Here is a 26,138-nt window from a genome sequence, read left to right as displayed (position 1 = left end):
ATATTTTTACTGGCTGTGGGGAATCTTTGACCTGCTAGTGACACAAGACGAAAACTTAGCATCTCCAAAGTTACTTAGACTCAACCTCTGGTTAGTAGTGGGCCCAAACTTCTCTAAAGCCACACTACAAAACTTTGCTGCCAACTTTTCGGTTAAGTTTGGGATGACAATCCGTTACATTACCACAGACTGTGTATAGGAATTGGACATGGGCGTTGTGACATCACCCTTTGGTTTGTGCGGTGTTTTGGCCATCACCACATTGGACCATGGCCGCCTCCATCTTGGCTTTCTGCACCCAGTAAATAGTCGTGACCATATTTGGACTGTAGAGACGGCTTTGTTAACAAAAGCGACCTTGCAATCACAAGGTTGCGCACCGGAGAGTATGGCCCGCTTTATCATTTATTTTATTCTAAAAGGGACCATAATCGACTGAATTAACATCATGCTGTACTGCAGAAGAATAAACACTAGCAATTGAGACCATACACTTCTATTTACTGAGGTAATAAATTAAGTAATTTTCTCATAAACTTCCAAACAATTGGTGGGTGATTAGTACTAAAATAGTACAGATTTGATTTCTGTTTAGCTGACACGCCCCAAATTCCTCAGCCAGAACAGCAGGAGTAAAATCCAACACGTGTGACCATCTGCTGCCACTACAAGCTCTTCACCTGTAGGCAATGCTGGGCTGTCAGTTGAGAACATTTTGATGAAGGTGAAGGACTGCCAATTAACAGCATTGTGATTCTATCATGGGCAACAGCAAGAGCGGCAACAGCTGGTGCAACTGTGAGACAAGACGACAACCTCTCTGCAGCTGCTACAGGCTGTAATGTTCACGAGAGAAAGCAATATGAAATTTACAACACGTTATGGATCATTAAAACAATAAAGGTTTATTCACATGAAAAAATATGACACATTATGTTTTTTATGCATACAAAATATGTGTGATGAGGATCTTTAGAGTAAAGAGTTTCAAGTAAAACTTGAAACTCTACTTGTGATCTACTTAGATTGGGACCAGTTTCCCTTTTGAATGCATTTAGACATTTTTAAAGACATCAAGATGATTTTAACCCTAGTTGTCCATAATGGACAATTCCAAAAATTGTCCAATGCGTTTATTATAATTTTTGACGTCCACTGTCAATGTTTTGCTTAGTACATTGGTGACTAGAACAAGGTTAAATTGAGGGAAAGGCATATTAAATGTGTGTAGACACATTACTTGCCATTCAACCCCTTGATAACACATCCTGCATGGGTAGAAAATGGGCACACCACTTCCTGCATTGGCACTGGACATTGTCTTGTGGACAATAATCTTGTCCAAGACATTTGACAAGATCATTGTGCCTGCATGATTTCAAGTGTTGATTGTTAAAGAAAAAAAAGAAGAAGACATTTTTCACAATCAACACTTAAAATGATGCAGGTACTTGCAAATGACACTGTAGTACAAAATGGACATATTGGACAAGATCATTGTCCAATAGGAATACAATTCCCAGGAGTTTCCCTGATCCGAAGATGTTTGTCTTGTCACAAAAGCCCACAGAACTTTATTTCAAAGGTGCAATGTGTAATGCTTCACATGATCCGAACCAATAGGGAGAAGCGTTTCACCTCTACCGTTGAGTCACTACAATCTAGGCAGATCTGAATGATCTGAAAGTACTAATTTAATCTATTTGTGGGCATATGTATTAAACTTGAAATCAGTGGCAGATGCTGTCCCATTGATCCTACTGAACCTCTGCCAGTACCTCATCCTTTTTCTCTAATGGGGCAAAGGATGAAGTTCCAGCTTTAGGAAAGTTTACTTCCTACTTCATTTTTTCATAGATTGCTGACCCAGTCCTTTTTCAAATTATTCCCCAGCATGGCTCTCCAGAACGTGCCCCCGCTGATGTCGGGACAGCTGGATTGGGAATTAATCCACTGAATTGTGACAAACATTACACAGAAACCAATTATGTGCCGTTAGTGGCAAAATATTTACATTAATTCTTTTAGGAAATGTAGACATTACAATCATGACCAAGCAAAAAGAAATGCAACCTGGCATTTTATATGTGAGATGAGGAACAGGAATTATGAGTGAGAGAGAGAGAAAGAGTGACAAGGTGCTACACATATTTGTGCGTCCACATGTCTGATTTTGTGTGTGCGTGGATGAGTGTGTATGCGTCAGCTATAGTTCTGCTGATGGAGACCAAAAATATGTTGTCATGAACTTCTCTGTTTTTATATTCATGTCAGTTCCCCCTGGATGAACTCAGCAGCACTTTGCGATGTAGACAAACCCTAGGAGCTCCAGAGACACTGACCCGCCAGGTGAAAGGCTTCATCTTTACCTCTCAATCATTCATGCTATTCCTTCAAGTTGCACTAAGATCAAAGATCATCCAATATACTGAAGTACATTGCGACAAACACAATCTGAAAAAGTCGTCAGCTGCAGCTGAAGTTATCTTATATTTTCTTTGTCTTCAACCCAGCTTTCTTCTGTGGGTCAGTCAAGACACGGAAACACGAGAACAAAAACAATTTAGTTATGAATGAAAAGTAAACTTTTTTTAATATACTTAGACATAAAAAGAAATGGAGTCGAGAAATCATATTTGCAATAGCCGATTGACATCAGCTGGTTCCTACATGTTCAACATTCTCTAACTAAATATCATTGGCTGTTTAGCTGCCAATCATCTTCATGTGGGCAGCACAGACATGACAACCTGACACTTGCTTTGTTTCTCCCAATAAATCATAATCAAGCCTATTTTTGTATGAATATCACCCTTTTGAGAAAGAAAAGTTGTAATATTGGTGAGAGCGTAAGAAAGGCTACATAACAACAACATAAGGCTACTGTTTCAAAACCAAAGGATACATGTATTATTAAAAGCACTCGCATATAAATTAAACACTATCAAAGTGCGAGATATTCTTAAATTTATGAACGATTTTCTGTCAGAATCAGCAGGGAAAGGTGAGTGGACACTGCTGTTTGTAGCGCACTCTGTGACTTTGTTGGCTCTCCTGTGTTGTTTCCCATCTCCATGTGGATAGCCACACTGGGGGAGAATTTCATTCGGGCCACAAGCTCAGATTACAGCCATGAAAAGCAAGCAGGCTAAGAAACTGTGCTCCGTCTGTCTGTCAGAGATCGCCGCTCCATTTCAGTACTACGGACAGCGCTGCAACTACAAATGTGTCAATAAATGAGTAAAAAAACAAGAAAAGACGTAACCTATTCAATTTAGTAAATTCTTAGTCTGGGAGGGGTGTACTTGTAAATATCATCAATGTCGCTGTCGTATCAACACTTAACATAAAATAATATAATCTTGTATTAGTATTATCAATATTACGGTGGACAGTGTAACAAGAGACTTTAGTACAAAACAAAACGAGTACAATACATGTTCAAACAGTAAGATATAATAAATAGGTAAATCGCATACTTGATACATATATTGCACATGAATTAGTAATGTTCTGGGTTATATTATATGGTATGTGTTTATATTTTTGATATTGTTTAATTTGCAAAGAGTTCATGTATGCATAGGTTAAATTAAGGAACACAGTTTCACACCGAAAGCAGAAACGTTTGGGTTGAGTGGACAATCAGTCTGACAACACTAAACATAACCTTCTACATGTGTAAAACAAGCAGCACTTAAACCCTAACTAGCGTTACCTGCTTGCTTTTGACTTTGATTCAACAATGATTCATTGCACTGTAATCAAATTAAATATGTAACAGAATAAATATCAAACATACATAACTATGAAAGTGGAGTTTAAGTCAGGAATCATGCAGAAGTAAGATCAGACTTTCTGGTCTGTAGCGTTAATGGTAATGTTATATAAACAATAAAAACAACACTAGATGTATCTTTATTTACTTCTGAGCAATGCTGCCGTAATCCTGTAATTTCCCCACTGAGGGACTAATAAAGGATTATCTTATTTTATCTTATTTTAAGGACATCCAATAGGGCTGTGTGATATGTAAATTATAGGTATATTATAATCCTTACATCCATTTGAAGTTTCCTCAGGCTCTTATGGGATGCCATACTTTATTTCACAAGGCAGATTGACAACTATTAATGCAAAGGTCATGCAAATTACATTTCTCAAAGTGTCAGTTCACCCATGTTACCAAAAACATACTTACTGGTCTTATCTCGCCATGAAAGCAGTTTTTAGTGGGTTTTTTTGGCTTCAGCGCTCCGGGTATTCAGGATCATCTTGATCTATGGAGCTTGCTGTGTACACTTTTTCAATGGAACCATTGTCTACTGAATACAATTCTTAAACTATTACTGCAGATTGCTGCATTTGAGCAATTCATTCAGAGTGCTGTTTTTCACCACATTGACTTGATGCATACAGAATTTTTTTCAACAGCATTGCATAGATTTTAGAAGATCTTATTAGATCGAGCTTACAAGGTAGAAACAACATTATCTTTAAAACCTGCCCATGTCATTTCCATTGCCACAGTCTCATTAGAGTGATTTAAGACCAGAACCCCAGAATAAAAAAGTGAACGCAATGTTCCGGACGCAGCTGCACTGTACTATACATTGTATTCAGAATTAAACAGCAGTGAGGACAGTGATACTCTGTACTTTGGAAAATGTGTCAGTCGGTCCGGCTCTGGCAGAGCTAAACAGGAGTTAAGGTGTTAAACGGGCAGCATTATTCCAAAATGTATCTTCTTAAAAATGGCACTGAGATTAGCTCTGGTCTTATAAACAAGCATGGTTTCATTACATTTGATTTAGCTGACACTTTTATCCAAATTGACTTACAATAAGTGCATTCAACCATGAGTACAAACTCAGAACAACAAGAATCAGGAAAGTACAATTTCTTCAATAAAGTCAAACTACAAAGTGCTATCAATAAAAGCCATTTCAGTGCTACTAAAGTGCTACTACCGCGCTACCTTCCTTATTCAAGGTGCAGTCAAAGAAGATGTGTTTTTAGTTTGCGACAGAAGATGTAGAGACTTGCTGCTGTCCTGATGCCAATGGGGAGCTCATTCCACCATTGAGGAGCCAGGACGGCAAACAGTTGTGACTTTGTTAGGTGTTAAGCTCACAGTGATGGAGCGACAAGCCGATTGGCAGAAGCTGAGTGAAGTGAACGAGCCAGGGTGTACGGTTTTACCATGTCCTGAATGTAGATCGGACCCGATCTGTTCGTAGCACGGTACGCTAGTTTGAGAAGTGGGAATCTCTTTATTTAAGCTTTCCCTTTATTATGTTCTGCATCTTTAGCAATGCTAACAACATGGCTCAGGGGAGAGCAATGCCGACTATCTATCGATCTGACTACTATTGAAGGTAAAACCATGCCATTTTATACAGACATTCGAGGTCTCAAAGAATGAGTCCGAACAACTTTGGTGAGCTCAAGACTTTTATTTTTACACCACCATGAGGTTGACATTTGTGGCGTTGAGTGAAATATGACTAAAAAACTATTAGTTCAGCACTTTACGCTCTCATATGGCACCATGATCAGATTATTCCCAATGTGACCAGCTGCACTTTAGGTAGAGTGACAATTGGTAAATGTTAGCATAGTACACATACTAACATTGAGGTGTGAACCTGGTAAACAGGACACCCCTCAACATCTATCGTTCCAAAACCCCAGTCTGAAAAGTGTCCCATTCAACGGAAGCCCATTGTCTGACAGCCCATTATCACCATGAACAAACATCCTTTGTGCGAAAGGCCCATTGCTCTAAAAAATACACACTCTCCCTGCAGCAATACAATATTGGATCTTCCTGATTATGTTTAATGAAATAATATCAAGGTAAGACAATCAGAGTAGAGTAAGGCACATCATATCTTCCCTATGGTTAGAAAAAAAATATTGTAAAGGTCGTATGACATAATTTAGCATAATAATTCACCATAATTAGCTTTTGGTTTGTAGCAGAGGGAGTTTGTATTTTCAGACCAATGGCTGTCGAACAAAAAGTCCTTTGGACTAATTGTACATTCTTCTTGTCTATTGGGGTTTTGGACAAACGGGCCATTAGAACAATGGCATGTGCAGTCGTCAACGCTAAAAGAATAATATTTGAATTGCACATTTAATTTCATGTGATGTTTGCGACCCATTACTTTGTGGACTGCCATTTTCAAGCCTTGAGTTTGTCGATACTGCCGTCGCCTTTTTAGCTTTGTGCAACCAGTGAACGGAAGTTACCTTATTTGGAATATGGAGGAGTGACATGCTTTATGGTCTGTTTGACTCTAAATGGACCATTTACTAAATAAATATCATGCTGCATTGAAGAAGACTTGAAATTAGAGATTGAGACATAATCTCATGTTTACAATGTTCACTGAGGAACCAAATCAAAAGAGAAGTCAAGTAATTTGTAATAGACTTCTATACAATCGACTCTATTGTTGCTAAATCATCTGTTAAATTCATCAAATCAATAGTCAATTCGTGGCACAATTAAAATGGAATTAAACACGATTTGTCTCATAAATAATGTCCCACGGTGGTCCATCAAAAGGGGCAGGACTTAACGTTCCTGTTGGACCAAATCAATGAAACCACATGTGTCGACCTCATGGTGGCATGACTTCAAAAGGCAATATTATTCATCCTCTGGAGTACAAAATATCTTGAACATCCATCTTGAAAGATATTTTAGCCCCGGACCAAAGCTAAAGCGGACTGAAGCAAGGCAAGGAAGAGGATGCCAAAGTGGAAGAAATACAAAAAAAAGAGAGACTCACATTCATTTCCAAGACATTAAAAGGAGTGCAGTTTAGTTGGAGGTAAAGGTGCCGCAGACAGAACACAGAGGAGCTGATTGCCAACTTCCTCTCCAAATGTCAGCACAATTATTCCATCCTGCTGTGGACATGCAGGGCGGATACTGTTTCAAGATTTGATGAGGTCGAACTACATTTGAAACATTGCGTTTTCTTCTCATTAGGACTGTGAGCTAGGTGATTATTTCCCACCCCAACTCAGCACTTATTCCTATGAAGTGACTCAACTGTGTTGTGCTTCTTTCCTGGCTGTCCTTAATTGGTGATCAGAAGGCTCGGACAACCTGAAGTGCAGCCTTTGGCGCCGTGCATGCAGAGCGTACACAGCTGGGTGTCATTCTGCACCGCTCTACCTGCCGTTGCTTTAACTCAGTTCTCTGTCGCTCCTGTGCATCTCTTCACTTGCAGTCTTTTCCCGGTCTTGTTCTGAGGGCTGCCACTAACCCCTCTTCACCCCCACTGACAACGACACCGCCTCTCTCCATCTATAGCTTGTTAAATTTGATTGACAGGACCAGATATCTGTGGTGAGTTTTCGGGCAGTGAGGGGTTTGGAAATGGAACAGAGATGTCCATGCATGGGGACTGCATGAAAGCAATATTGTGATTTCACATTGCTGCATCTCCACCAATCTGTCATGAATGATTCATTTTGCTTCAGGGGACGTAAGTTCATGTAAATTATGCCTCCTCCTTTAAAATAATTTTGGATAAGTGCAGCAGACTGACACTTTGTTATAGATGTTCAGTCCCTAATGTTTGTTGGCAGACGCACTGTTGCATGGCCATCAGGCGATTCGGGGTGGAGATTTCCTCCAGTTAGAAGACACAGCCAACAGGAAAGGAAGTGACTAACGTTGGACTGTTTGCATTGAGTCTTTTCAGAGGAACCGACCCGTGTGTCACTGGCATGTCATCATCTGCCGTGATTCCACAAGAATCTCAAGGATTCAATCTTGTTTGTGAGCAGGCAAACTCCAAATCATTTCCATTTTATTTCTTCAGCCGGAGCACTGCAACACGGTTTGTGCATCACCCAGACTTACACATGCAACACAACAGCAGCATTGCTTTAAAACGCTGTCAGATGAGATTGCACACAAATGTCCAGTATTTTCTAACCTCTATAGACGTTACATGTGTCCGTCTTACTTCTTTTTTCGCTGTGATCCGGTCTGATCGGCATGGGTCGATGGCTTAACGTCCAACGAAGCTTTGAATATCCTTTTGCGGTCAATACAGTTAAAGTTACGTGAAAGATATAAAAGAGTGTGAGCAATATATTTAAAATATTTCAACATGAAACAAATCTATTTAATAGCAGTGTCACCTCAAATTCAAATTAAAAAAAAATCCATTTTGAAAGTCTTTGTGGAATTAAAACTAACTAACTAACCAGCCTTAAAGCAGCCATTATTTTACAGTTACTAATCGTACGATAGGGTAACTCTCATTGTCAGCTCTGTCAAGTTGAGGAAAGTTGAACCCTCTTTCCCCCATGCACCCTACACATATTAATACATGGAAATGTATTTATATATATATATATATATATATATATATATATATATATATATATATATATATATACATATATATATATATATATATATATATATATATATATATATATATATATATATATATATATATATTACTCACTTCAGCACAATATTGAAGGCTTTTCCAAGACCCTTTGAGTCCATTAGAGGAAATGACTCCTCCTCCCCCCCCCCCCCAGAGATCAGTGCAATTTTCATATTTAATACACCCTTTTGGCCGGCGCTTCCTGCTTCACAACCTTATTACCCTTAATGAAAGTTTTATTCAACCAGTCAAGTTGACTAAAGACAAATGCCTGTGCCATTAGGGTTGAGGCAAGACTTTGAACAAGCAGATATTTTACACAAAGATACATCCATCCAGACATTAATTTAATAGGTATCATCATTACTGGAGGTTTAGGTACATACAGTATCAAAAGTAACACATATCTCCCCATGTTTAATATAAAATAACACGGACAGAAAAACACATGGAAACCATGTCTTAGTTGTGTGTATAGTTCATGTATTAACGTCAATACACTCTCATAGGCAAAGAGCACCAGACAATGAAACATAAATGAATAATAATAATAAAATGCTATTATAAAATCCTGGTTTTTTGCATAGGAATGAATAGGGTCATAAGGCGGCTGAACAAGATGAGACTCCTGATTGTTTCACATGTTGTTCATGAGAGGGAACTGGAAGGCTTCACAGCAACACCAATGTCCTCCAACTGAATTGAATGTTTTTAAGCGGAGGAATGTTACTGGCTGGTGTGCAAACAGGTTGTTTTCATCCTGATCGTGACGCCACTTCTCGGCCGAGGGTGTACAAAACAGACGTCAGCCATTCGTCAGACAGTTTATAGTTCAGAGTCACTCCAGATGGGATCCATCACGCGGAGACATCCAGGCTGTTTGGTTTAACCACCTCCAGCTCTCTGCTTTCAGTCGGGTAACACTCCTCAGGTTCACACACATGAGCGGACCACTGTTGTTGCAAGTTTATTTGAATCAGCTCATTTCCATGAGGTTTTATAACACACACACACACACACACACACACACACACACACACACACACACACACACACACACACACACACACACACACACACACACACACACACTTGATTGTAGTAAATTTAAAAGCAAAAGTTAATAATGTTTTTTCATGATTTAGACAGACTTCAGGAGGATGACAGAATGTCACAAAGAAATAAAATAAATTACAGAAAAGGAAATGGATGACAAAAATGAAACTATGTAACTTATTGCTTCAGCTGTTTAAAACTACACATTTAATAACAACTTCTAAACCCCCCATTTCCATAATCCCTCGCACTTTTCCCTGCACTGTAATACAACGCGGAGGCGACGGGAGAGTAAAGGGTGCAGTGATGAGAAGAGTGACACATTTACTAAGTAGCTCTGGAGCGCCCAAAGGCGCAAAGCTGCTATGGCGACACCTTGTGGCTACAAAACACTGCCCTGTTGTAAAAATGCATGTGTGTCTTGTGAAAGTGTTTATGAGGGGCAGTCAGCCCGTGAGGAGAAAGCGTCGTGTACTCTGTATGTCAAGAGAGGAAATGTGCATGTAATCCACAAGAAAATGATCGGAGCTTCTGATGGAACTCAGGTCGGAACACCTATGTGTTAATCAGAGAGGTACGAGGCTCATACTGTACTCTGGTGTGTTTGTGAGTTCAGAGTATTGAACAGTGCTGCGTAATGAGTGATACTAAGATGCGCATTGCTCATTTGGTCATAAAAACACGTTGACAGCAACACAGATAATGCGTAAATACGCACGGACGGTGCAACTATGTTGCTCTAAAAACAATCTGCTGTTGCTTTTCAACAGCGAGTATGATTCCCCAGGAGGCGCGTGAGACTCCTGGGGAAGGAGGCAGGGCTGGCTGACGGGCTCTTATTAAAAGTGCGGAGCTCCAGCTTTGGACCTTCCCTCGCCTAAAAATCAAGGAGACAGCCGCGTGCACCCGCGCTCGGTTATTTGGCACCCCCCCCCCCCCCCCTTCTCTCCCGACCCACCCCGCTGCTTCCCAGGCTCCCCGTCAGCGCTGCACACTGATCCGGGACCAACAGCAGCAGCTCCTCTCACACCCTCTTCGTGGTGCGCCCCTGACGCTCTCTCTCTCTCTCTCTCTCTCTCTCTCTCTCTCTCTCTCTCTCTCACTCTCTCTCTCTCTCTCTCTCTCTCTCTCTCTCTCTCTCTCTCTCTCTCTCTCTCTCACTCTCTCTCTCTCTCTCTCTCTCTCTCTCTCTCTCTCTCTCTCTCTCTCTCTCACTCTCTCTCTCTCTCTCTCTCTCTCTCTCTCTAGCTCAGGATGGACTCTCCTTCTCTCCACCTTTACCACTGACTGTGACGCCGCTGTAGTTGGGTTGGGAGTTCATGAGGAAAGAGGGCTGGAGCTGATTCTCTGTCCGCGGTTTCGCCTTTCTGCTGAGTGTTTTTAAGTCTTTTTTATCTTCCTTTGGGGGGGGTTTTGAACACACTCATCTCCGGACTCCGAGATGGGAATGTACCTCCACGTGCTGTTTTTGCTCTGCTGCTTCGTCTCGACCTTCGTGTGCAACGCCGTCGCCTTCGTGGAGGATCCCGCTGGCGGCAGGTTGGACGGGTACTGCGGGCGGATCCTCCGGGCGCAGACCCAGGGGACCCGCAAGGACGGGCACCACGAGTTCAGGCTTCGAGTGGAGGGGGACCCGGAGTCCTATCAGCCGGGCAGCACCTACAGAGGTAGACTTTTATATTGTTTATCAGTCCGTCTGCGTAATCAGTGCGTAAAGCTGCGCCACATTAAGTGTGTCAAGTTAAACAGGGCATATTGTACATATGTATGCCTACAATGCATTCTTAAAGGTAAAATGTGGGTATGTCTACATTGCAAGTAATCTAAAATTTGACTAAACATCGCAGCCCGAAGGACACAGTTTCCAAACCAGCCGGCGTGACTCCTCTGGCTCCTGCGGGGAGAGTTGTGGCCTGATGAGGCTTCTTATGTTATACTGCTGACCTATATTCACTTCCTCTCCTTTCCTAAACGAGGGGTCACGCTCATAGAAGAACGCCACACAGATCTGGTTCTGGTTAAAAGTCCCTATCCTGCCTGGTGTCTACGTAATAAAAAAAAATTGGTCAACTCACAGTGAAGTTTAGAACTGCTAGGAATTGTCAACAATCAATAACAACCTCTTCACGCTGTCAACTTTTTAAAATCCAAAATGTATTGATCGAAATATTTAATAAAACAACCCAGTGAAGTGATGGGGGCCTTTGCTTTTTAACCTGACATGTTACAGGTTTGACAGTTTTGTCACAGTCCTAAAAATAAAATACCCAAAATACCCCAAATACACAATGGTCACATTGTGTTGAAGTCTCCCAACTTCCATATCATGCAATTCTTTGGGGGGGCAGCCTGTGATGCTACATTCAAATCAGCTATCAGAGGTCTGTGAAGGACAACACCCAGGGGCAAAAACATTGTTGTTAAACAAGTTATTACACAGCCTTTAAGCAGCAAATAAGTTCACTTAAAAAAACAATAATAATCTGGATGAGGTTGAAAATATTGACATTTTCCTTGTCAGATTTTAAGATAAATGGGCTGGTTTGAAAATCCAAGGTTAGGGCACGAGTGTGAGCCGAATAAAATCCCTCACACTGAACTCCCTGCGTGAGATATACCAGCTCTCTGTTATTACCGTGGGATATATGTACCCTCTCTCTTCCACCAATCACACAAAAAGGTACTGAAAAAGCAGGCATGAAAAAAACCCACTGAAAAAGCAGGCATGAAAAAAACCCACTGAAAAAGCAGGCACGGTCCAGCAGTTTCTGCTTTTCATGTCGCGTTCATGACCCTGATGTGTGCCTATGCTTTTACTGTCTACCATCTGGAGTTAAAAAACGCCCCCCTCTTCTTTAACAGTGGTCCTCTTGGCAACCAGCCCCTCTTACTTCCGGGGTTTCACCCTCATCGCATTGAAGGAGGGCAGAGAGGGCACCGCGGACGACGACTACACCGGCCAGTTTCAGGTGAGGATGTGGGCTTTTCTTGGGAAGGTTTGCCAAACAGGTTTGCCAAAACAGATGACCCCCCCCCACCACACGCCCCTGTCCCACTGTCTTCTGATGTGGAGGTCAAAGGAGGTGCTGCTGAGGGACACGGATGAAGCTAGAAATCTGTTCACTCTCCTGTTGTGGCGGAGTAGAAAAAAGGATGTGGTTGCCTCTTCTCGGGGGTTCGGGTCAGGCATGGCATCTTTCCCTATTTACTCCCAGCGGGAGGAGAGATGGAAGGAGAATGCGGCAGAGGAGGGCCGAGAGAAGAATGGAGTCATGTGAGGACAGCGATAAACACAGAGAGTTGAGGGAGAAAGCAGGAGGAAATCGTGAGATGTTTGGTTCAGTAGTAACACGGGTCCCGCTGAGCAGCGGAGAGCTCCCAAGGAGAGAGCCAGACTTCCTCAATTACCTCCAGCTCAGTGTAAACAGGAACACACGTCCGCGGCCGTGGCTCGACGCCCTGATGCTAACCAGACTCTCGCTTGCTTAAATGTGGCCAGCAGCGGGCAAGAGCTCGCCTCTCTGTTCCCACAAAGCCCACCGACTTCATCACACTGTCGGACGTTTTTCCCGGTGACCGCGTCTACCGGTTGAGCCGTGAGGTTGTCAGCAGCGTGTCTGTCGGTCAGCTCTGCCATAGTTTCGGCGTGATGCCGAGTGTGAAGTATGGCGTTCTAGCTGTGGACTGCTCAGTGAATACATGCTACAAATCCACAAGCCAGTGCACGTGTATTGCTCGCCACCTGCTGATTTGAAATAAAAAGAGGTTGTTGGCAAGAACCCCCGCCAAGGCTTGCTTAAGGTGGCCTGACCTTTTAAGGTTGACCAGCAATTTGCATTTTAGGTATGAGCCGCTCCTCCCAAGTTTTAGCTCGATCTTTTAGAAAAACTAAATTAATTGATATTTTTAATGTAATTGTTTCCTACTCATGGCATTAATCTATCAAAAGGATTTAATTTAATTGGTTAGCCGGTTAATCGTCAATATTCCTGGATTGATGATCCCACATTATTTAAAGGTACCCTTTGGAGTTTCGGACCAACAGTGAGCCGTGTTTTTAAGAGTGGCTCCATGTTTTGGCAATGAGATTAAACTTTCCAACTGCTGGATTCACATTGTTCTTCTGTTGGACGGTTGGCAGGCGGCAACCGCAACATTTTCCTAGACTTGACAGAGTAGTTCAAACATACTCATCCATACTTGTACTCTTTTTTCGAACCCTAGCCAAGTAGTTGTGTTGCCGAGACGTGTTCTGCAGTGCAAGGGCTCGCCCGGGAGAACGTTCAGAAATTGATGACCGCTTTTTATAAGATGCACAAACAGTTCTATGAAGATACGTTGTAACTTATTAAGTGCGGCACTTAATAAATGGGGCAGCTCAGTGGAAAGTGCACCTTCCAACCTTCAGTTCTATGTTTTTGGAACCTGGCTACTGATAATAAGTGAGGTCGGCCACTGAAGTTGGGTAAAAAAGGCCTCACTTCCAGTTGCTCTTCCATTCATTTCTACCAGCTCTTCAAAAAAAAAACCTCAACGGTAAACCCAATTTTTTATGGACTTTACGTGGTGGAACATTTTCAGCTATCGGCTAAACGATAAGTGCATCCAGGAGGTTATACAGGATGTCTTTGATTGCAAAAAGGGAAAAAAATTGTTTTTCCCTTTCAATCTACTGCTCTAAGTTAAAATACAACTTTTTTTTATGGAACCCAAAAGTATTCGTTTTCCTTTAGTTTGTTTTCACGAAACATGCATATTCAACTAACGCAACTATTGTAAATTCTGGAACAAAGGTACTTATTTTATATGACATACACGGCCATTTTTACCCACACCACCTTAATCTAGTTGTATGCATACTTTTGTCTAAAGACTTGTGCAAATATAGTTGGTTTTTGTTTTCAGTCAAAGATTGTATTTTATTTGTTTTATATAATTTGGAGCAAATTGTAATCTAAGAAAGTCGCTTGCGAATCACTTAGCGCAGTGGCGGGCCGTGGATTTTCTACCTGCACATTCATTGCCTTGAGCCAAAGAAATGAAATAATGATGTAATATAAATAAAATAGCCCAGTGTGGATTATTAAAAACAGCCCCCCGCTTTCCCCTCCCCTCCCTCAGCCCTCACACACACAGGCAGTCAAATGTGCTGTATCCCCATTTCAAGCATCCTGCTGCGTGTCTCATGCGCTTCACTCACCACATGTCCGTAACCCTCTGCGCCAAAGTAAGTCCTTTCTCAGGCTTCAGTCTGAACTTCAAGGTTCTATAGCTTCTTCTTCTTATTGGGTTTTGAGGCGGATTGTATCCAACAAAAGGTGCATTATCGCCACCTACTTCCACTGCACCTCTGACCAATCACAGCGCACGTTAATTGTCACGCTGTGTTAACGCCCTGTGGCGAAACACATCTCCATAATGCTAGCAGTCCTTCCCATATAGTTGAACCCGCACGCTATTCCATAGAGAAACAGAGGTGAAATGTAATTTGGATGAGCGCTATTCAACCAGATCCTTAACCAGATCCTTAACCAGATCCTTAACCAGAGCCTTAACCAGAACCTTAACTAGATCCTTAACCAGATCCTTAACCAGAACCTTAACCAGAACCCTAACCAGATCCTTAACCAGATCCTTAACCAGAACCTTAACTAGATCCTTAACCAGCGGCCGCACAGCAGGCTGGAAGCTACAGGCTGAAGGCAGAGCAACAGAGGAAGACAGGAGCTGTGCAGTGAAAGAATAAGCTAATAGGAAAAATATATTATAATATATGTAGTGTATTTGTAAAAAACAATTACATTATAAAATAGCTATATCTTTGAACTATACAAAAATAAGTAAAAATGAATGATACAAAAAAAGAAGATAGAAAAGCTATATCTTTGTGATTCTGTTTAGGCTAGCAGAGAAGGCTTAGCAGGCCGTGACGGCCCGCCACTGACTTTATGTCTCATAACGTTTGTATAGGATTTTGTTACTTTTGAACTCTTGCGCAGTTTTCTCATAAACTACTGCTTTTCATTATATATTTTTATCCCACGATCATCTGTCATTATGTGTCTTTTTATGCAAATCCAACTGCAGTTTCTAAATAGATTTATTAAGAAAACTAAACAATCACAAACAAAGGACTTTGCATTCTTGGCAGAGTTATTGGCTCTTAACGTGCTTTCTTCATTCGCTGTCGGTAGTCCTGTCCGTGCACGCTTGCTTGACTGCCTCTCCAACTTTGCCAACCCTTAAATTATCATGAAAATGCTTTGCACGTTTTTACAACTGCTTTAAAAATGATTCAATTACTGCCAATGGACAAAAAAACTAAAAATAAGGCAGTGATTCAAAACATTTCTCACAAACTTTTGCCATTGATTTTATTAAATTTTTACGTGGAGTTTGGCGCTTGGACTCCAGTGTGGTCCCTCGTATCACCTCGTATCACGAACCAAAACAGGGTAACCTTGCTTTAGCTCACAGTAGCAATAGTTTTGGCTGAATTGAGACAAAGGTAATTTTGAAACACCCACTCCGTGTAGTCGCATATCGCTCGTCACCCTCTGCTCTATTTGATTTTCAATAAATACCTCCAAGTCTCAACCGCGGAGTCCCGGTGGAGTCTGCAGTGAGGCAGAGATCGGGGAGTTCAAGGCGACGAGCAGAAACTGAAAACGTGTGGGAGCTTGAACAAAAATAAAGTAGAAAATATGGTTTATTAAATATTGGCAAATCCATCAGACACTTTTTGTTGCGTAATTAACAGTTGTGATTGACAGTTTTACCCATGTGGAATAATAACAAAAGTGTCTAGAGATGAGCTGCCAAGTGTTTAAAGTTGAACTTAACCCCCAGGTCTGAGCCTCACCCCGCCAACTGCACCATTTTGAAATAAATAGCCGGTGGATTCCTGGATTGCATTTTGGCCAATGCTCTCCACATGGACCGTTTACCTGCATTTAACCAAAGCCCGCTCGAGCGGGATTGGTCAATACTACTCGGACTACAGCGGACTCAAGAACTCTTCCAAGACCAAAATCTTTTCCAGCTGCCTACAGAAGCCGCATATGAATGCACGTTTTATAAAGATGAACCTCCGTACGACAAAAGCCTCGAGGCAGAGTCAACAAATATGCAACTCCAGTAGCTTGGAAAACAGCGATGTTGTGTGGTGCACTTTGATGACTCTCCTATAGCTGAGAGAGACTACAGCCGGGAGGAGGGACCCAGCGTGGTGGAAATTCAGCATGAAAACATGGTGGAATTGGCAAACTATTTGTTAGCTACCGCTAGCCAGCCGCTAAATTCAAACAAATGAAATAACTTAATGCTTCACACTCTCGTCGTCGTGTAGGAAAGCCCATTGCTGTCGCCAGAGAATCGGTCTTTAACACTGATTCACCATATTCTGGGATGTGCTGCTGGCTTCATTCCCAGTACACAAACTGTTATTGTAATGCCACACAGTGGTTATGGAAATAGTATAAAAAGGATAAACGCAGTGGGGAGAGGCGAGAAGCGGGGGACGGATTAGGGGGCATTCTTTTATTTCATCATTTAGATTAGTCTCAAATTGTCGACTCTTGCTCAGAATTGGCTTTGAAAATTAGGGCTGATTTTAAAATAGTACATGGCATTTAGATCCATTTTCAGCATATACATGCCAATGATTTTTTCAGCAATGTTGATGTTAACTTCATTACAGTACAGGTACTTTATGTAGTACATAGCTTTAAAAAAAAAGTGTACAGTTACTCGTTAAAAATATTTTTGGTTTCTGAGAAGTTGACTGCAGATGTCTGCTGCAAGATGTTCTCCTCATTCTGAGGATTACATCAGTGGAAACCTTGGATGGATGTGGTCACAGAAATTACTTTTCAGTATGATTGCCTTTTAGTAAATACGCCGTCCGTTATGTCCCGATCACATTAGCCGGCCGCCAAGAGAAACTGCAGCATGAGACTTAAAAAAAGAAAGAGTCTAAACAACCTCAATCCATCAAACTCTGCTTCTCTTCATCCGAGCGGTTTACATAATAATACATCGAATAAATCGACACAGCAATTCATATTCCTGACAGTTTATTCTCCGCGAGTTAATTACGCGGCTACTTTTGCAATGTCATGACTGTTATTGTGCCGTGGGAGCGGGGCCAAATGAGGACAGTTGCGGTTCCCCGTGCGCCGGTTCTCGCTCATTTGGCTCCCTGGTACTCTGGTTGTTTCTGGCAGCTGTCCTGGAATGTGCCGCCCAAACACCACAATTGAGAGTTGCTTCTTATTGTTTTTTTTCCTGAAGCAATAATCTGCTCTCTGTCTCCCACTACCGCCATTAAAGGACTTCTGTTTTAATGTGTCAGCCCCCAAAGTGCATCAGTGTATCCCACCGAGTCTGCAGCCTTTGTGTGCTTGGAAATGTGTGCCTTTGTGCTTAAATATACACCCAATGGGCATTTAGGTGTATATATGTATATGTATGTGTGTGTGTGTGTATACTCGTAGGTCTGCATGTGTGTTTTTCCCAGCCCTCCTTGCGTTAGCGTGGGACGTGGGTCATATTTATCTAGGCCAGCAACGTGTTATTGCTCAGGGAGACAAACATGGGCTTGTTTGGATAAGGGAAGAGATGAGCAGACATGAGATATTATCTTTTTTTCTTCTTCTTTTCTTTTTTTTTTTTTACTCCTACGTGGATTATCTTGGGTTCTGAGTTTAGCCGGGGATAAACAAACCCAATCAGTTTAAAATGTCACAGGCAAGTCATAGGTTTTAGATTGAGGCAATTACATAAGCAAAGTAGTGCTTCGAGGGCTCAAAAGAAAATGATGTGTGCAGAGTTGGAAATGATGGTGACCTGATATGTAGCATAACCACACTCCAATGTGACCCTGAAGTAATTATTGCCGCTCTAAGTACCCAGACACGCAGGAACCCAAGCCCCCAGTTTTTTCTGATTAACAAGAGTTTACGAGGACTATGTCCTTGTTTATTTCAAGGACCCTCCGATAAGGCAGTTCACACATCTTTATTTACGATGCTTGACAAGCTGGTTGGTTCAGATGCTTGAGGTGTGTCATTAATAATTTTGGACTCTGCACTGATTATGACTTATACATAATGCATTCAAGACTATAGCGTCATTACAGTCTGTCTTACTAATTGCACTAATGTGATTCTCGAGGGATTCACTTTGTTGCTGAGAAAAATGTGTTTATATATTGAAATATATCCTACGCTTTTACAATTGCTCTTCTTAACACTTTAGTGACTGATAACTTTTGTCACTGAACAGGGAGTGTATTTCCATTTTTAACCACAGAAAAGAGTTTCCTGCTATCCCAAGAGGTCCCACCGCCCCCAAGAGGTCATCCCCAAATATCAAGCTGAAGTCACACATGTAGCAGCAAGGACCTGACCCCCCCACTGGCTTTTCACGCATGAGCGTCCATTTCCCTCCTGTTGGCCAGCCAGTAGGAGTTACTAGTGCTGCAACAATTGCCTGACGCCTTACCAACTTCCCACCCGCAGGTTTTGTGTTCAATGGCTCGCAAGCATGTTCAAGCTCGACCTTACCAATATCACTGATGCTTAGTGAATGGTTACAAATGATGGGCCTGTACATAAGCAGTGGACGAGTCATCGTGATGTCGCCCATTAGTTTGTGGACTGCCGATTTGAAGCCTCAAGTTAGCCCTGGTAGCGGTAGCGACCTGCCAATCACAGTTAAGACCCACCCTAAAGCATCCCCTGCCTTATGGTCAGTTTGACTCTAAATGGATCATCAATTAATAAATGAACATCATGTTGCTTAAAGCTTGAAACTGGAGATTAATACCATAAACTCCTGTTTAGGATGTTTACTGACGGATTAAATCATGAGAGAAGTAAAGTCAATTTCTCGAGGACTTCTACACAACCTGACTTATTTTTGCAACCCGAGGAGTCGCCTGCTACTGGTCAGTAGCGAGAATGCAGGTGTGAAGAAGCTTCCGCATGAGATTCACTCTGCGGAACCAGAGGTTGCCGCCTGTGCACAAACCATGACAATTTGTTACGAAAATGTAAACGTTGAGCCACTGTCATAGAATATGTCACCACTTGGTTTTGAGGATGGCTGCTGTCGTCTCAACAGCTCTGTGACTTGATCTGAACAAGAGCCTGTCGAGGTTATTCATGCTGTTTCTCACTGACAATAGGCTAAACAAACTGAGTGGGCAGAGGGAGGAAAACCGACACGGGTAGGCACACACACACACACACACCCACACACACACACACCCACACACACACACACACACACACACACACACACACACACACACACACACACACACACTCAAAGTCAACCCTTCATATGCACATGCACAGGGACAATGGATGAGTTTCCTTGTTCAGAATGATAACGACCCCACGGTTTTGTTAAGGTTTACATTGTTAATATAAATAAATAAATGAATAACAAAAAGTGTTGTTCATGATATAGTTTGTCCTTTTTTCTGATATGGTAAAAATATTGTTTGTAAAGGGCTAACTCTCTTTTCACAGAAAGACTTTTCCCTTTCCGTGCTATTCAGTCTGCTCACTCAGTGCGCTCTTTAGTCAAGGTGACAGACTAGTCTTGTTTTTGTCAGAGCTTTTCACGCCGAAACCCCGATAACATCAGAGCTTTCACACGAGAAAAGAGAGACGAGAAAAGGACATGACAGACTGAAAGAAAGGCGGGACAGAACTCATTTTAGTAGCATGGAGAGAGTCCATTTAAGTGTCTAGTCTGCGTGAACACAAAAACTCCTCAGTTTGAGATGGCTGCATTACCGCTCATAATTATTATTTTTAAATGCTCTCAAATTGACCTATACAAAGCATCGTGGCACAAAAATGTGGATGAAGCGGTAAAAATGTCATTTCAAAAAAGAGCTTTGGGGTCATTTTTATATGAAACAGACACAATGAACAATGCGCTCCTCTCCTCCAATATTGTTTTGTGTAATTGAACGCCAAAAGACACAGAATTGTTTCCATTTGCGAGGAAATAAACCCACACAGCAGCTCTTTCGCGGAGAAGATGTTTGGATAATGTGACACGCTGCTTTGGTTGGGTGGCTCAGACACAAAATGTAATATGATGCAATATTTTTGATGGCCTTGAGATCTCGGCGGCGTCCTGCAGCAATAGTGCGGCTTTGATTGATGGAAAGCTCGAGGCGAAATGTCGGGCGCCTTCGAGGTCTTCATCGTGTGAGAGAACTCTGTTGCTTTTCTGAAATAAGCTCATCTTCAACCGTCGATGTGACATTTCAATCTATGTCTGCCTGCCTGTGTTTTTCTTTTCATCCTCTGAAAAGTTTCATCTCCGCACCGTGGTCCCGAAGGTTCTAACTGTATTCACTCCTTTTGTAGCTGCCGTGCTTTTAATTACAAACGTGCAATGTATGCGCACACACACACACCGACCGACAAACAAACACACACACCGACCGACAAACACACACTCTTACATCACTCTTATTGTCAGTTTTCTCCAGGGTTCTCTGGCTTGCATTGTCTGTCTCCCGCTCTCTGTCTCTTTGTGTGTATGTGTGTGTGTGTGTGTGTGTGTGTGTGTGTGTGTGTGTATGTGTGTTTGAACAGGGCTCTGCGTTTGCTTGCGCAGGCACTCTGAAGCATCTGTGTTTACCGACTCGACAGAGAGAGAGAGAAAGAGAAAGAGAGAGAGACTAACCATGGACACACACAGACATGCCAGCCTCCCCTGCAGTGAAAACAAACGCTCCTTTGCCAGTCTTCCCACACTGCCTCTCGTCCTCTCTTTGTCCGTCTCTTTTTCTGTCTGTCCTTCCATCACTTCCATATTCACTGTTACCAGTGATCGAACAATAGGTCTTCAGGCTATCCCTGTTTCCTTTCTTTGAAGGGAAGTCTTGACAGAAATAATGTATGCACTCAGTACTTAAGCAAAAAGACTTGTCAATGCAATTTTTACTTTACCACCACTGACTCCTGACCTACTGACCTCCAGTCATTAAGCCGACCTTAAAGACTTGACCTTCCTATTAGCCCAAAATGGAGGAGTCTTTATGAATGTCAGGCTCAAAACAGAGCAGGCAGAGCTGCTGATTTCAAGCAGCAGGAGGTTTAATAAGGTATCAAATTGGAATGAAAAAAAATAGAGAAAGACTAAGAGTCTAATCTGAAGCCTCTGATTTGTGACAGATATCTCAGTCTTGACCGGGGATTTGATTGTCCTAACTTCAAACTTGACTCGGAACTTGATTCTTTAGACTTGGGATACTTGGCACTCGCTTGTCTTGAACTCAGCCTCGACTGTCTTGCCGTGTGGCCTGCCTGTCTCCAGATTGGAGTCAGCTGGTCTGACTTTAAGACCAAGGATTCAGCTTTCCACTTTTACTTTTAGACTCCCTGTCCGTCCAGTCGACTCTGCCTTCCGTTCAAACGTGTCTGTCTTGAATTTGAAACATGACTCGGGACTGGAATGTATTGACACTTGTCTTGATTTAGGACTTGACTGGAATAAATTGTATTATTAATGTAGCCCTGGGGTTGATAATAATAATACTTATTGTCTCGCTTGATTGACAATTGGGCACAAGTGTCATCTAAACTGATTTAATTTAAAGCGAAAGCTGGTGTCTGTGGTCAGTCTCGTAAACCTCTCATATGGCCTCACAGAAACAAACCCAACCACCCCATCGCTCCAATTCTATTCAAATAGGTAACTTAGCTTTACTAGAGTGTTGGGGTGTTACATTATATTAAAACAAACTGCTGTGCTGTCGAGTAGACAGTCTTTAGTCTGAGCGAGCACAGTGTTGAGCTATAGTCCTCTTGATGCAAGCTGTCACTCTTGTTCTATCGCTCTGGCTGTTAATTGTGTACACACCCGTACATTTGAGCTGACGGTGTCAATACACAAATCAAACTCTGTTTTTCTCATGTCTAGACAGCTGCTCTTTATTTAAGTATTATGGTTGTGCTGTTTCTGTTTTGAAGTCATTATCAATCTCCACTTTCTCACAAAACTTTCTCCATCTATTCCCTAATCCTATGCCTTCCTTTTGCTCTATTTTTTCCACTTTCTCTTCCCTTATCTCTGTAGTGTCTTTCTCTCTCCCCATATCTCTTATGCCTTTTAGCCAGTTGTTTGTGTCTGCCTTCAACTGACAAAACTACATTGTCGGTGACACTAACTTATCACGCTGCGTATAAGACGACCCGAGGAAGTCAATTCACAAATGCACAGACATATGTTTTTTGTGCTCTAAATGTATGTATTTTTCTTTATGGTCTAGATGTGGTCATCTGTTAGTGTCTGTCAGTGTCTGTGTGGATATATGTTTGTGGAAATGAAAGGACAGTTTGTTAAAGAAGGACGGAAAAGCCGATTGTGACTTCTGTCTCCCTCTTAATGTCCTATCAGGAGTGTGGGATCCTCTTAGGTCATTGTTATTGTTGAGCTGAGGCAGCTGGGGAACACTGGCTACAAGGTCACAGGCCATGTGTGCATGTTACATATCTGTCTCTCTGTGTGTTTAATCTTTAACATGTCTGACAAGGTCCGAATACCGGAGGGAGTGGGCTAGACATGCCTTGAATTCGCAAGACTGTTATTATCCAAAGCCTCGCTCAGGGACTTTGAGAATATCTTTCACAAAACTTTGCTTTTTGGCTCGAGCCAGCGTGACTTGTGTGATTCAATGAGTGAAACAGAAATACTTGTTAAGGTTAGTAAAGCAGAATCAAACCTTGGTTTTATTAGTGCTACCATGGGCGAACAATGAGACAATGGGCACAAATATGCAAAAGGACCCACCACCTCTCCGACAGAAGAACAACATAAACATACTTAATAGGTGTTGAGCCTCTCTTTGTTGTTGGTTTGTGCCACCAAACTAATTGTTTTGGTATCATTGTAATTCATTTTGTGCATTGTGGTTGCTTTCCCACATTTGTGTAGTCCTTTTGCATCTCTTTGTAGTTGCTTTAAGTCTCCTTACAGTTATTTTGTGTCTCTTTGAGATTGCTTTATCTCTTTTAATAGTCCTTGCAGGTCCATCTGTGATCTTTTTGTCTCTTTGCAGCTGTTTTGCATCTCTTCATAGTTGTTTTGGTCTCTTTATAGTTGTTTTTGTCGTTTTAGATTTCTTTGTGGTCATTTTGAGTCTCCTTCTGATGCGTACATATTCTCACAGAAAGAGACGTGCAACGTCCAGTCTGCTTCTCTCTAATGTCAATATACTGATAAACAGGTGTGGGTGTTGAGGAGTGCAGGCGTGTGACTGCAGTTCCCTTGAAAACCAGACATTTCTAGACACAACTACAGCTGCATAGCTGTGTTGTACTGACCTTACTAGCATAATCTGAACTTCACTAGACATGAATATGAAAAGCATCTACAGGAATTTTAGATTTATATTATCAGCCTGTTGCGTAATGTGTTCACGATGGCTGCGGATGTTGTTTTAATACCTATAAATAATTTAATAATAAAAAACGATAACAATTTGCTCATATATTAAGTGTTGACATCAGTTAACAAATTAGATTTATGTTGACTTAAGAGTTTTTTTAATGACTCTTTCCCCCAAACTGATATAAACTTGACACGGACAGTTAACTCATCTTTGCTCTCCCCCATAGCTCAGTACATTAAACATTTTGCTTTTCTTGCTCTCTGATCACAGATGAAGATGACAGACGACTCACTCGGTGCACTGACGACATATTTACGAGTAAACAAAGTGAATAAGTTCTCCCCTGATAACATCGTAAAACTTTGCCCCTGCAAAATAAGCACCAGCTGGCAGTTTTAGTTGTACTGGTCTCAAAAAAAAACATGTTGCTTCTATTATGCTTTCATTTAGCTGGAGGTCTGTTTCCTCTTGGGGCCATTGGTGGGAACATGAGCTTGTCCCCAATATGTCCTGTATTTCTTTTTGATAAACCTTTAGGATTATATGTATATTCCAATGGTCCCTCAGTCACTCATTTAAAATAAAACCTGGATTGCCAAAGGCCACATTTTTGAAAGGTGTATACAACAACAGCCTTGTTGTTGTGTATATATATATATATATATATATATATATATATATATATATATATATATATATATATATATATATATATATATGTATATATATATATATGTATGTATATATATATATATATATATATATATATATATATATATATATATATATATATATATATATATATATATATATATATATATTCCCCACTGCATCATGCTTGTTCAAATGTGTTTCTCAAGGGTTTAGGTCTAAACAAGTCTTCCATGACTCAAGCATCTCTGAGAAGCTGCAATGTGAGTGACGAAGGAGATTATCAGTGATCTGTTTTACTGACTACCAAAAATAACCTCTTGTCTCAGGCAAGTCACATGACAGACCACGGGACGATAACGGCTCTTGTGGGTATGCATTGCACGGATAGTTGCATCCTGTAGCTCTGAGTTTGGAATTCACTGCTTCGAGTTGTCTGACGACTCATTTTCACGGCAATTGAACTTCATGACGAATCACGGCGACATTTTCACAAGCCATCACATTGCTTTTGAATATGTTTATCCTAAATCCTTCTTTTCTTCCGTTTCTAGAACATTGATGAGGAGGACACACAGTTCATGACCAACTGTGCCCCTGCAGTGACGGAGAGCACTCCTCGCAGACGCACTAGGATACAGGTCTTCTGGACGGCGCCGCCCACTGGGTCTGGCTGCGTCATACTAAAGTGAGTTTCATCTTTGTCTAATTATTCTATATCTTTGTTTAAGATTAGACTTTTGAAATTATGGTGATGTTGTTGGAGGACAATGTTACATTTAATTTAGCTGACGCTTCTATCCAAAGCGACTTAAAATAAGTGCATTTAACCTTGAGTACAAACTCAGAACAACAAGAATCAGGAAAGTACAATTTCTTCAATAAAGTCAAACTACAAAGTGCTATCAGTAAGAGCCATTTAAGTGCTACTAAAGTGCGACTACTGCGCTACCTTCCTTATGAAGTGTAGTCGAAGGTGTAGTCGAAAAAGATTTGTTTTTAGTTTGCAACAGTATCTTTCAAGTATCAAATGTCAAAATCCAAGATTTCAAAACAACTTAATTAATTAGGTATATTGGTGGAAACCTGAAAAGAAAAACAATGTGCAAAATGATCATGTGAATGTGTTTTGTTTGGCTTTAAACGGAAGTGGCCTCTGAAGACTCCAATGTCGATAACTTGGCATCAACAACAAAGACGGAGTCCAAATGAGTCCTTGTTCCTGGTTATTGGTCTTTTGACAAAAAAAGGAGTGGGTTAACTGTGATAAATGACTTTGCTCCAGCAAGTCTCTCTGTTGATTTTCATGCTGTGACGAAATGAATGGAAATCAGTGGCAGCCTAAAAGAAAGAAAATCAATCCATAAAGCACACGGTGTGCTTTTAATAATGGAGAGCACTCATGAAACGTAATCTATTGCTGAAATAAAAATGAAAAAAACAGTACGATCCATCAAGCATCAAGTTAAATAGTTCTATAGTGCTCCATATATATATATATATATATATATATATATATATATATATATATATATATATAGATATAGATATATATATATATATATATATTTATATAT

General features: G+C 41.2%; 1 protein-coding gene across 2 annotated transcripts in view; it reads left to right on the top strand.

The window, feature by feature from the left end:
• The first annotated feature begins 10,560 nt into the window (after positions 1-10,560).
• Positions 10,561-26,138, top strand: part of spon1b (spondin 1b) — an 82,251-nt gene continuing 66,673 nt past the window's right edge. For both annotated transcript variants that reach the window (XM_068602769.1, XM_068602768.1), the window contains exons 1-3: positions 10,561-11,152; positions 12,348-12,454; positions 25,116-25,249. In XM_068602769.1, coding sequence (XP_068458870.1) covers positions 10,927-11,152; positions 12,348-12,454; positions 25,116-25,249 — 467 coding nt within the window. In that variant the 5' untranslated portion in view covers positions 10,561-10,926. The remainder of the gene's footprint in view (positions 11,153-12,347; positions 12,455-25,115; positions 25,250-26,138) is intronic.

This window comes from Clinocottus analis, unplaced genomic scaffold (genome assembly GCF_023055335.1).
Source record: "Clinocottus analis isolate CAN_PGR_092001 unplaced genomic scaffold, fCliAna1.0.p SCAF_6, whole genome shotgun sequence".
Lineage (NCBI taxonomy): Eukaryota > Metazoa > Chordata > Actinopteri > Perciformes > Cottidae > Clinocottus > Clinocottus analis.
Note: the sequence above shows the minus strand (reverse complement) of the source record. Positions and strands in the feature narration are given on the sequence as shown.